We start from the raw sequence: 13,603 nt of genomic DNA, 5'->3' as shown, positions 1-13,603 counted from the left end.
CACACACACACACACACACACACACACACACACACACAATTATATACAAATAAGCCCAACTAAATTTGACATTATGTAGTGTAACACTAGATAAGCACAACACAAAGTCTTTATAATTATATATATATGCACACCTGAATTAAAAAATACATGAGAAATAAATAATTATAAAATTTCCTCTCTCTCTTTATATATATATATATATATATATACGGAAAGTATTCAGACCCCCTTAAATTTTTCACTCTTTGTTATATTGCAGCCATTTGCTAAAATCATTTAAGATAATTTTTTTCCCTCATTAATGTACACACAGCACCCCATATTGACAGAAAAACACAGAATTGTTGACATTTTTGCAGATTTATTAAAAAAGAAAAACTGATATATATATATATATATATAGGCCAGGGATGGGCAACTTTGATAGTGACGAGGGCCTGAATTTTTTCTCCTTTATGCCAAGGGGCCAGATTACTAATCCACGTCCACACACCTTTTACACCGTTTTACTCAATTTCCTTTTTATTGAAGGAAATTAAAGTGTAACTAATGTAATTTGTTTTTAAAACTGTATTAACAATAAAACTTGTGCAGTTATGCTAATTCAGAAGGAAAACATTGTTATCAGTGGACAGAAATATTACCCCAACAAGCCAATGCAAACATCTCAATTGCATTGTCTGTAAATTTGCAACAAACAAATGTACAGAGGTCCTTTTTTATTAGTGGGCTACAGAACATTCTCAAAACAACCTAAAAGAACAGTTAAAAAGGGCTTATTCAAAAAAATAGTTATTCCAAATGGTACCATAAAATAACCTGGTATCTGCAGGATTTTTAAAATCAAATTTAAGACCTTTAAAGAACTTTTTAAGATCTGCACTTCACATTTCAGCCTTTAAACAATTTTTAAGAAAAGGGATGAGTCAAAAGTATCAATTATTATATTAATTTAAACAATTATTATCAATTAATTATTATATTAAATAACATAAATACATCTTAATGTCTTACTTGTTTAGATTTTTATAATGCATTAGCTTTTTGTCGATCCACTGGTTCACATTCAAAAATATGTAGCAAAAATAGCTGGGTTTATTGAAATAGCAAATTTGTTCTCTGCCAGCAGGTTTCACTTTCAGAACTGCAGAAATATAGTGCTTTCCTCAGTAACTGCAGTACACAAAGCTGACTGCAGCGTTCAAGTTTATTCAGTGAAATCGTAGCCTTTTGAAGTTTAATCGACATATTAATCCATATAGCAATTCTTGTCTTTCCGTCCCCAAAGACCTCTTATAATTTAGACTTTTTGTACCATTTAAGAGTTTGCATGGCCTTAAATGTAAACAATTTAACTGAAGAGGTTTTAAGGACCCACGGAAACCCTAATAAGAACACAGTGCAAACATTTCTGTCATGCATTTGGCAAAAAGCTTTTGTTGACAGTGAATTTGACCTTTGAAATTTGAGGCAAGTGTAACTCTGGCATCCCCGTTGTTTGTGAGCAGTGGTGTGATGGTGATTTAAATAAACTACAGATTTCCAAACAATCCAAACATATGGGTATCCCCTTGAACTTGGTAAAAAGATCATCTATTTACCATCTTGACTGAAAAATACTGTTTTCATGGTCAGTTTTTCATTCATTATTTGCTAATGTTAGTGAATGTTTACATTAGAGTGCACGTCCTACTACGCTGAAATTAATACAAGGAGCGGCTGGAAACTAGCAATCTCTCCTGGTTGGAGATAGTATTAACATCTTAAACTGAAAGCGTATACGTATACGGCCAGTGGGCCGCCAGTTGCCCATCCCTGATATAGGCTATAATATAACTGAATTTAAAAATACACTGAAAAATAATTGTAACAATTTTCTTTCTTTCTATACATAAACACACACATTTTATAAATTAAAAACTAAATTAATAAATAAAAAATAAATTTAAAAATAAATTTTATATATATACAGTGGGGAAAAAAAGTATTTAGTCAGCCACCAATTGTGCAAGTTCTCCCACTTAAAAAGATGAGAGAGGCCTGTAATTTTCATCATAGGTATACCTCAACTATGAGAGACAAAATGAGAAAAAAAAATCCAGAAAATCACATTGTAGGATTTTTAAAGAATTTATTTGCAAATTATGGTGGAAAATAAGTATTTGGTCAATAACAAAATTTCATCTCAATACTTTGTTATATAGGGGGGGGGGGGGGGGGGGGGGGGGGTCTAGCAAAACTTTGGTTGCATCAAGTACCATAGTAACAGATCTATTTGAGCATCAGTGTCAGCCTGAGGTAACACAAACTAACAATGAACAGTATATATATTATATATTATATATTTTATATTATATATTTTTATGAGATATATATATATATATAATAAGTTATGTATTATATATTATTTTTATTTATACATGTTAACAAATATTAATATGTTCTGTAACAAAGGTATTGTTAATGTTAGCTAATGCATAGTTTATGCAACGTTAACTAGTTAACAAATAGAACGTAAAGGTAAAGGGTTAACTAGTTATTAGATAATAATAATAATAATAATAACAATAGCAGCAACAACAACAACAACAACAATGATAATAATAATAACAATAATGATTATTATTATTATTTAAAGAAGCACTTACTTCATCTCTGGATGTGGAGGTAGATTTTTTGTAGATCATAAAGGGTATATCATCCATAGCTGGAAAGAGACAAAAATATATAAATATAAGTGATAACGATTTGATCATTACTGAAAAAAAAACAACCTCAACAGGGTGATCAGAATCCAGATCCTGAAGGGGTGTATTTATAAATAAATTTTAAAAAAGAAGAAGAAGAAAAAAGACTTCCAAACTGCATATTAAATCAAAATGTCAATAAATGTACATGAAACATTTGAACTGATTTTTTTTTTATTAAAGAAGAAAAAGAGAAATCATAAGAGAGACTTGAAACTAGTACAGTGCAGGAAACTGATTGCCAGGAACAACGGTCAAATACACAATCATTATACAAGAATATTTGACAACTCCACTACTGACCAATCAGAGATCAGCATAATGAAATACGATATAAAATAAATATTTCAATATTTCAAACAAACACATATCGAGCACTGCTCTCTATGTTGTGAAAATGCATTTGACTTAATCTAATGGTCGAAAATAGCAGAACACTGAAAGTTCCTGAATCCCCTCGGAAACTCGCTCAGACAAAGCGAGATGAAAGCCTTTTATCCTCCACTGTATTTGAGCCCCCCCACTCGCTCTCCTCCCTCTTTCCCTGTTAATTACTCTTGATTATTCCTGATCCTGTCTTGTCAGGGAGACGTTCGACTCCAAAAACAAAGCCCCACTCGCACACGTCGAAAGAAAAAGGGGAAAGAGAGAGACAAAACATTCGCCGGATATCAATTTGCATGAAAATGAGCCAGAGTGTTCGGCTCTCTGAGAGAAAGCGAGAGCGAGAAAGAAAGAGAGAGGTGGATTGAAAGAGGACTTGCCAAGAGTGCGGTGGTATAATTAGCATTCTACCAAACAAACGAGCTTCAACAGAGCTATAATTAAGCAGGCCTGTAATTAAGTGTATGCCCTTTATCATAATGATCATGGTTAAAGCGCCTTTGATGGCTGCCAGTGGGTTATTAACGGCGTAACCCTGCGCCACACGGCGCCCACGCAAGAATCAGGGTGTCACGACTGTCAGGCTAAAGAGCGCCCCTTTGTTTATCAAATACATTAGAGCCCAAATTAACACAGGGTGACACGAGCGCACAATAGCTCCCATTGACTGAACTGAAGAAAAATGTCCACCCCCCCCCTCCAAAAAAAAATTAGAAAGTGCCCAACTTTGCTCATGGAAAACATGTTGAGTATGGCATCTAACAGCAGCGCTATACATTAGCAACCGCGCATGGAATCTGCTGGAATGGAAACCGGAGGACCTCTTCTCGTAAGTTACCTGGAGGTCGATGGTGTAACGTTCGCAACTGAAGGCGGAAAGAATATCTTAAACTGTCATACAGTTTCATTACCTTGGCAAAAGCTGAATACTTCTTTGTCCTCAACTCTTCCACAGGGTGTCCAGTATACTTAATGAATATTTGAACATACAAGATGTCTTGGGGAAAAATTGTTATAAATGTTATGTTATAAATGATGACACAGTCACCCAGTCGTGAGCTCAGCACATAAAGAGCTCCTCTTTTATAGAGGTTGGTACCGCATGATTCACATACTAAAGTATTTGAGTCAATGATGTAATAATTATTATTTTTGTATGAATGTATTCAAAAAGACAATTAAATGCAGTTATAAATACGTTAAAAAACAATAGGCATGTTTTTGATTTCGTAAAATTAAAGTCAAAATGTCATGGTGATATACTTATACAAACGCCTCATTTAAAGAATGAAATCTGTGAGGCGAAAAAAACGAAGTAGTTTGGCATAATTTATTTTAGAATAAAAAAAAATCTACACTACTACTACTACAAAAAAAATAAAAAATCCCTAAAAAACCAACAATGTAAAACAGGACCCATATTATTGGATTATTAACTTTTGATTTATTTAATTTTTTATAATACATTTTTATATATTTATGTTTATTATTACCTTTTTGTGACAAGGCAAGGTAATTGACATTTTCAACTTTTCTTGAAAATAGTATAAAATATGTTTTTTTAACTATAAAAGCAACAACAATACAAAGAGTTAATTTTTTCAGAAATGTAGGCTACATGCATTTTAAACTTTTCTTTTTTTAAAGATTTGTCGATTTTCTTCATCTTCATCGGTACAAGGTTCCAAGATATAATCGAATTAGGCTAAAGTATTCCTTTGTATACCAAGTTGTATTAGAGCTGAACAAGTAACACAAAAATTAAAACTAAATCTGGGCTTTGAAAAGTTTTTTTTTTTGACTGTGAAAGTCTTGTCGGTCTTTTGTCCATGTGATAAAGTTTTGTAATTGTGAGTGAACCTGCTGTAACGCAAGACAAAATTCATACTTTGTCTGACAATAAAGTTATATTGTATATCGCAGTGGTCACCAATGTGGTGCCCATGGGCACCTGTTGGCCCGCATGGACGCATCGCCCGCTAAGCACGTTCTATATATAGCCTAAATTAGCGTCGGGCGATAAAAGATATCATATCGAGATTATGATAAAATTTATGTTAATAATGATGATAAGCTCTGGAAACTTTTACTCAATATAGATGATCTAACATCCTATCACACAGCAGAAATAAATGTTACAGCAACCAGTCAGTGCATGTCGCTAATAAGTCTGCATGCTCTGTGTGTCTGTGTGAATGCGTGGAGTAGTTTCATTTGATACACAAACTCAAACACGTGACTTGCGGTGTTTTCAGTGTCTGTGTCTCAATATATGAGGACATGAACACATGCACTTCATCTTCAGAGCTGCTCTGAGAGTCACTTCACCAGCTTTATGCAGTTTCATTTGAGACAAAAATACCGTCAAATACACGCTGAAACTAAAACTAAAACTGAAAGAACTTCACGACAAACCGTCAAAATAAAAGTCCGGTTTAACTTGAAATTATATGACAGAATATATTAAACTGTATACTACAATGTAATTCTCAAAGTAATAATAATATTATTATTTTTAAGGAATATCATACAACCAAGTTATTTTATTATTATTATAAATTTATACAGTTCTGTTGTGCAGCATCATGTCTGAAAACATAAAATAAAAAAATTAAAATGCATTTTTTAACACCATTTTGGATACTACCTAAACGGCCATTAGACAGGCCTCACGGAACGTATCACTCTGCTCTAGAATGGACTATTGAACAACAAAGAGCTACAAGAGGTCATTTCACCAGCAGGGCTCAGGTAATTGAAAAGAGGATAATAACGACTTGTTTCGGTCCATAAAAACAAGTGAATAAACATGTGCTAAAGCATCGTTGAACAACAGCGTGAGGTAAGAGAGCAAGGCTGATGAATCGGCATGCGTCAAATGGATGAAGGTGGGACTTGAAGGCCAGAGCGTTCTCTTTTATTGTTCAAGTATTGCCTTTTCAATCAGATTGCGCTTAGTATTCGCCTGCCATTCATACTGGGTGTCCCACACTAACACACACATACATGCACATGCTTTTTGCACACACTCATGGCCTGATGGGAAGATTTGGGGGTGACTGTGAGGAGAGAAAAATAGATGTGAGTTTGGGGTCATGTTGGGGAGGAGTGTTGAGGTAATGTTTGTCCATGCCTGGACTGAAGTCGTAAAGGTAAAGTATGGCGCCTGGCAGATTCAGCTCAAATAGGTTAGACCACAGGCAGCCTGATATATACACTCCTCTGGAAGCGCATAACTGAGATTATGGAAGCAGCTTAAAATAGTCTGTTGGTACAAATGCACCAAAATGCCAGTGTTCAGGAAATATACACCTATATATTTAATGCAATTTGTTGGGTGAGATCACATTATGGAACACTGAGTCTTTGTGCTCCGAGCAGTTGTAAAGCATTTAAAACAGTGGTTGGTACTTGAACTAGTGGCCCGTGACACAAAAATGTTTTGCAGGTCACAGACAACAAGGAAGATACAATGCTAAATGCAAACAATAAAATGCAACCAATAATTGTATTGTGAATAGTTAGCATGTATAGAAAGAGACTTGGGCTTAACATCTTATTAAATGGAAGAAGAAATGCTTCCCAAATTTTTTGTTAAAGGAATAGTTCACCCAAATATAAAAAATTGCTGTTAATTTACCTCAGGCCTTCTAAAATGAAGGTGACTTACTTTCTTCAGCAGAACATTATAAGCAGAAGATAATTTTTAGCTGAATCCATGGGCCCTGGTGGTTCATATGCAAGTCAATGGGAGGCTATGGATTACGAGTAATAATGTTTTAAATAGGGTTGGGTCTCACTTGAATTTTATCAATTCCAATTCCGATTCTGCATATCGATTCTGATTCCCAGGTTCGATTCCAATGTGATTAAAAAAATATATATCAAACATATTTATTCTGTGTCTCATTATTGCAAAACATGCAATAATGAATTGAATTGCAGCTGAATACCATAAATAAAAATCAGCAGAACACATTGGAAGAAGAAATGCTTCCCAAATTTTTTGTTAAAGGAATAGTTCACCCAAATATAAAAAATTGCTGTTAATTTACCTCAGGCCTTCTAAAATGAAGGTGACTTACTTTCTTCAGCAGAACATTATAAGCAGAAGATAATTTTTAGCTGAATCCATGGGCCCTGGTGGTTCATATGCAAGTCAATGGGAGGCTATGGATTACGAGTAATAATGTTTTAAATAGGGTTGGGTCTCACTTGAATTTTATCAATTCCAATTCCGATTCTGCATATCGATTCTGATTCCCAGGTTCGATTCCAATGTGATTAAAAAAATATATATCAACCATATTTATTCTGTGTCTCATTATTGCAAAACATGCAATAATGAATTGAATTGCAGCTGAATACCATAAATAAAAATCAGCAGAACACAAAAAATTGACTCATTTAAGAGCTGCATGATTCTGGATAAACTGAGTTTGTTTTTTAATGGAGACTCTGGTTCTCTCAAGATTCTGAAGAAAAACATTAGACAACTAAACAAAATCACATGTAATTTATGAATGAATGATTCAATGACTCAACTGACTAAAATGTACTTGTTTCATTACTGGATGAATCAGCATTTGTGAACGAATCTCTTGAATGATTCAAGACATTTTAACAGCCCATTTTTGCCACCTACTGGCGTAACAATGTAATCGATAAATCTTTATTTGAAGTGTCAAATTACTTTCAAAAGGTGATTTAGTTACTCTATTTTGATCGCTAACGTGCAAATCAGTGTTTATATCCGAACTATAAACTTTTATCCCAGTACTTCTGTGATTATGAATCTCTTGAATGATTCAAGACATTTTAACAGCCCATTTTTGCCACCTACTGGCGTAACAATGTAATCGATAAATCTTTATTTGAAGTGTCAAATTACTTTCAAAAGGTGATTTAGTTATTTTGATCGCTAACGTGCAAATCAGTGTTTATATCCGAAATATAAACTTTTATCCCGGTACTTCTGTGATTATTTGAATGTTTGTAACATAAATAATGATACTGTGTGGTTTAAAAGACTATGAAGCTGTTTCATTCATATACATGACAGCTTCTCTCTTCAGGTCAGCGGTAGCGCAAACGCAGGTTTGAATGTTCAAATCACACTGATGTGATCATTCACCACACGGATGTGATCGCACACACCAAAGGTCTATGAATGAAACCGATGAATCATTGTAATTTAGGAATAGAATCATGTTGGTGTTTGAATAGTGTTCGCAATCTTTAACAATCCGTTAAAATAAAGTTATTTTTGTAATGTTGGTGGTGACACCTCTCTTGCAACATGTTTAGCTTATCACAAATATTACACTTAGCTTTTTTGGCCTCTGATCGCAAGTGTAGCCAAACTTTGGAGCGCTTAGATTAGCGAGCAAGGTCCTGGCAGATGGCTAGGTCGGACTCCTCACAGAAGAAAAAAAAAAAGAAAGAAAAAAAATCGCACACAGGAATCAATAGGCGGAATCAAAATTTTAATTTGACAAGTATCCAATTCCTGAACTTAAGTATCTGATTCTGGAAATGGAATCGATCTTTGTATCCAATTTCTTGCACAGATCAATTGTTTCACTTCAACAATTAATTTTGTTTCCTATATCTGCTTTTTTAACTCTGAAAGTGACGGCACCCATTGACTTATGTATATGTATATTATTAGTCACCAAGAACCATGGGTTTCACAGAATAAAGGAAGAAAGCGTTGTCTCATAAATGACAGACAATTCTGGTGGGGAAAGAGTTCATGTTTAAGGCTGTAAAAACAATATCAATCACTTGATAGAAATATTTGTTTTTTTTCAAAATGCTTACACAGTTTTTTAAACTATGGCTCCATTTCTCAAAACTCTACACACAAAACCACAAAACACACACACACAACATACAGAACATCACACACATCTCGCAAAAGCAAACACTTCTTTGAAAACTGTTTTAACTCTTCTAAAAATTTTCTTTTTTCATAGTAACTCTACACACAAACATAAAATATTTAGCCACATACACACCAAACTACACACAGATGAGAAATATGTAAAACACTACTCTTGTGTGTCTTTTGTTTGTTCAGAGAGCAGTGGAGCACAGGAGCATAGCACTCGCACATACTGTACATGCATATGCACATATACACTGTATATACAGTAAGTGGAAAAGTGAAAGTGAAAAGTGACGTGACATGTGGCCAAGTATGTTTACCCATACTAGGAATTAGTGCTCTGGATTTAACCCATCCTAAGTGCACACACACAGCAGTGAACACACACACACCATGAACACACACCCGGTGGGCAGTGGGCAGCCATTTATGCTGCGGCGCCCGGGGAGCAGTTGGGGTTCGGTGTCTTGCTCAAGGGCACCTCAGTCATGGTATTGAAGGTGGAAAAGAGAGCTGTACATTCACTCCCCCCACCTACAATTCCTGCCGGGCCCGAGACTCGAACTATTAAGCCACGACTTCCCCAAACTTCCAAAAAAAAAAAAGAAAGAAAAAAAATCGCACACAGGAATCAATAGGCGGAATCAAAATTTTAATTTGACAAGTATCCAATTCCTGAACTTAAGTATCTGATTCTGGAAATGGAATCGATCTTTGATTCCCAACCATAGTTTTAAATAATATCCAATTTCTTGCACAGATCAATTATTTCACTTCAACAATTAATTTTATGTTTCCTATATCTGCTTTTTTAACTCTGAAAGTGACGGCACCCATTGACTTATGTATATGTATATTATTAGTCACCAAGAACCATGGGTTTCACAGAATAAAGGAAGAAAGCGTTGTCTCATAAATGACAGACAATTCTGGTGGGGAAAGAGTTCATGTTTAAGGCTGTAAAAACAATATCAATCACTTGATAGAAATATTTGTTTTTTTTCAAAATGCTTACACAGTTTTTTAAACTATGGCTCCATTTCTCAAAACTCTACACACAAAACCACAAAACACACACACACAACATACAGAACATCACACACATCTCGCAAAAGCAAACACTTCTTTGAAAACTGTTTTAACTCTTCTAAAAATTTTCTTTTTTCATAGTAACTCTACACACAAACATAAAATATTTAGCCACATACACACCAAACTACACACAGATGAGAAATATGTAAAACACTACTCTTGTGTGTCTTTTGTTTGTTCAGAGAGCAGTGGAGCACAGGAGCATAGCACTCGCACATACTGTACATGCATATGCACATATACACTGTATATACAGTAAGTGGAAAAGTGAAAGTGAAAAGTGACGTGACATGTGGCCAAGTATGTTTACCCATACACACGGATGTGATCGCACACACCAAAGGTCTATGAATGAAACCGATGAATCATTGTAATTTAGGAATAGAATCATGTTGGTGTTTGAATAGTGTTCGCAATCTTTAACAATCCGTTAAAATAAAGTTATTTTTGTAATGTTGGTGGTGACACCTCTCTTGCAACATGTTTAGCTTATCACAAATATTACACTTAGCTTTTTTGGCCTCTGATCGCAAGTGTAGCCAAACTTTGGAGCGCTTAGATTAGCGAGCAAGGTCCTGGCAGATGGCTAGGTCGGACTCCTCACAGAAGAAAAAAAAAAAGAAAGAAAAAAAATCGCACACAGGAATCAATAGGCGGAATCAAAATTTTAATTTGACAAGTATCCAATTCCTGAACTTAAGTATCTGATTCTTAAACCATAGTTTTAAATAATATCCAATTTCTTGCACAGATCAATTGTTTCACTTCAACAATTAATTTTGTTTCCTATATCTGCTTTTTTAACTCTGAAAGTGACGGCACCCATTGACTTATGTATATGTATATTATTAGTCACCAAGAACCATGGGTTTCACAGAATAAAGGAAGAAAGCGTTGTCTCATAAATGACAGACAATTCTGGTGGGGAAAGAGTTCATGTTTAAGGCTGTAAAAACAATATCAATCACTTGATAGAAATATTTGTTTTTTTTCAAAATGCTTACACAGTTTTTTAAACTATGGCTCCATTTCTCAAAACTCTACACACAAAACCACAAAACACACACACACAACATACAGAACATCACACACATCTCGCAAAAGCAAACACTTCTTTGAAAACTGTTTTAACTCTTCTAAAAATTTTCTTTTTTCATAGTAACTCTACACACAAAACCACAAAACACACACACACAACATACAGAACATCACACACATCTCGCAAAAGCAAACACTTCTTTGAAAACTGTTTTAACTCTTCTAAAAATTTTCTTTTTTCATAGTAACTCTACACACAAAACCACAAAACACACACACACAACATACAGAACATCACACACATCTCGCAAAAGCAAACACTTCTTTGAAAACTGTTTTAACTCTTCTAAAAATTTTCTTTTTTCATAGTAACTCTACACACAAACATAAAATATTTAGCCACATACACACCAAACTACACACAGATGAGAAATATGTAAAACACTACTCTTGTGTGTCTTTTGTTTGTTCAGAGAGCAGTGGAGCACAGGAGCATAGCACTCGCACATACTGTACATGCATATGCACATATACACTGTATATACAGTAAGTGGAAAAGTGAAAGTGAAAAGTGACGTGACATGTGGCCAAGTATGTTTACCCATACTAGGAATTCGTGCTCTGGATTTAACCCATCCTAAGTGCACACACACAGCAGTGAACACACACACACCATGAACACACACCCGGTGGGCAGTGGGCAGCCATTTATGCTGCGGCGCCCGGGGAGCAGTTGGGGTTCGGTGTCTTGCTCAAGGGCACCTCAGTCATGGTATTGAAGGTGGAAAAGAGAGCTGTACATTCACTCCCCCCACCTACAATTCCTGCCGGGCCCGAGACTCGAACTATTAAGCCACGACTTCCCCAAACTTCCAGTATGTATGACTGATGAATTTTACACAGTTATGCAACTGAATTGAATCAATACTCAACTGACTTGAGCTGTAGAATGACACTATTGACTTGTTAGAGCTGCTTTACAGCAGAATGTGAATTTGACTTCAGAAATAAAGTTGACTTTCTGACCTGGCTTGTATGCATGTTCAGTACAGACAGACAGATATATATATATATATTTATGCATTTAGCAGACGCTTTTATCCAAAGCGACTTACAGTGCATTCAGGCTATACATTTTTTACCAGTATGTGTGTTCCCTGGGAATCGAACCCACGACCCTTTGCGCTGCTAAATAATATATATATAATAATAAATATATATATATATACAGTGGGGAAAATATTTATGTGATCCCCTTCTGATTTTGTAAGTTTGCCCACTTACAAAGAAATAAAGGTCTGTAATTTTTATTGTAGGTTTATTTTAACGTATAGATACAAAATACAAACCAAAATATCCAGAAAAAACACATTATATAAAGGTTAGAAATTGATTTGCATTTCAGTGAGTGAAAAAAGTATTTGATCCCCAAGCAAAACATGACTTAGTACTTGGTGCAGAAACCCTTGTTGGCAAGCACAGAGGTAAGACGTTTTTTTGTAGTTGGTCACCAGGTTTGCACACATCTCAGGAGGGATTTTTATCCACTCTTCTTCACAGATCCTCTCTAAATCCTTAAAGTTTCTTGCCTGTAGTTTGGCAACTCGAAGTTTCAGCTCCCTCCACTGATTTTCTATAGGATTAAGGTCTGGAGACTGGCTAGGCCACTCCATGACCTTAAAGTGCTTCTTCTTGAGCCACTTCTTTGTTGTCTTGGTGACTGTAGTCCCAACTGCCTTAAAATAATTAACAAGCTCCTCCCGTGTAGTTCTGGGCTGATCCCTCGCCTTTCTCATGATCATCCTTACCCAATGACACTGGAGCGGGCTCGGGGGAGCCACGGCCGGTGGGCTCGACTTTGGAGTGGCCGGCAAACTTGACTCTGGAGCGGCCAGCGGGCTTGTGGGAGCCGTGACTGGCAGACTTGACAACGGCGCGGCCGGCGGGCTTGAGTGAGCGTGGCCGGCAGGCATGACAACGGCGCGGTCCTCATACAGCGGGGAGAAGAAAAGGGAAAACAAAATATGACAAAAACGGAAATAAAAACACGGGAGAAGTGGTGCCACTTACTGTCTTGGTCTGGTCTTCTGTCACGACACACACACGAGGATAAAAGGAACTAAGGAGCGAGGAGATGAGGAATATACAAAAACAGTCTTAATCTAGGGAACACAGGGTACATCAACACTGGAGACAGCAGGAAACACATCCACATAACGAGTAGACCAGACAAAAGGGAAACGGAACAGGCAGGAACTTAAATACAAGGGTAATTAATAGAACACAGCTGAACGGAATCATAATTAAACTAAACAAGGACAAATAAGGAAACACAGAAAGGCACATGAAGAGCAAAACACACACAAAACACATCATATATTACTTTGGATGCAATTAATCATGATTCATCTCTCTCTCTCTCTCTCTCTCTCTCTCTATATATATATAT

The 13,603-nt window shown here is 35.7% G+C and overlaps 1 protein-coding gene across 1 annotated transcript in view; it reads right to left on the bottom strand.

Moving 5' to 3' along the window:
- mvb12bb (multivesicular body subunit 12Bb) overlaps positions 1–13,603 on the bottom strand; it is a 69,477-nt gene that overhangs the window by 13,349 nt on the left and 42,525 nt on the right. Inside the window, exon 8 of the mRNA XM_016231864.1 lies at positions 2,652–2,710. Within this exon, the coding sequence (XP_016087350.1) occupies positions 2,652–2,710 (59 nt within the window). The remainder of the gene's footprint in view (positions 1–2,651; positions 2,711–13,603) is intronic.

The sequence above is a fragment of the Sinocyclocheilus grahami genome, unplaced genomic scaffold, assembly GCF_001515645.1.
Source record: "Sinocyclocheilus grahami isolate Dianchi unplaced genomic scaffold, SAMN03320097.WGS_v1.1 scaffold401.1, whole genome shotgun sequence".
NCBI lineage: Eukaryota > Metazoa > Chordata > Actinopteri > Cypriniformes > Cyprinidae > Sinocyclocheilus > Sinocyclocheilus grahami.
This window is presented reverse-complemented; position numbering and strand designations above follow the sequence as displayed.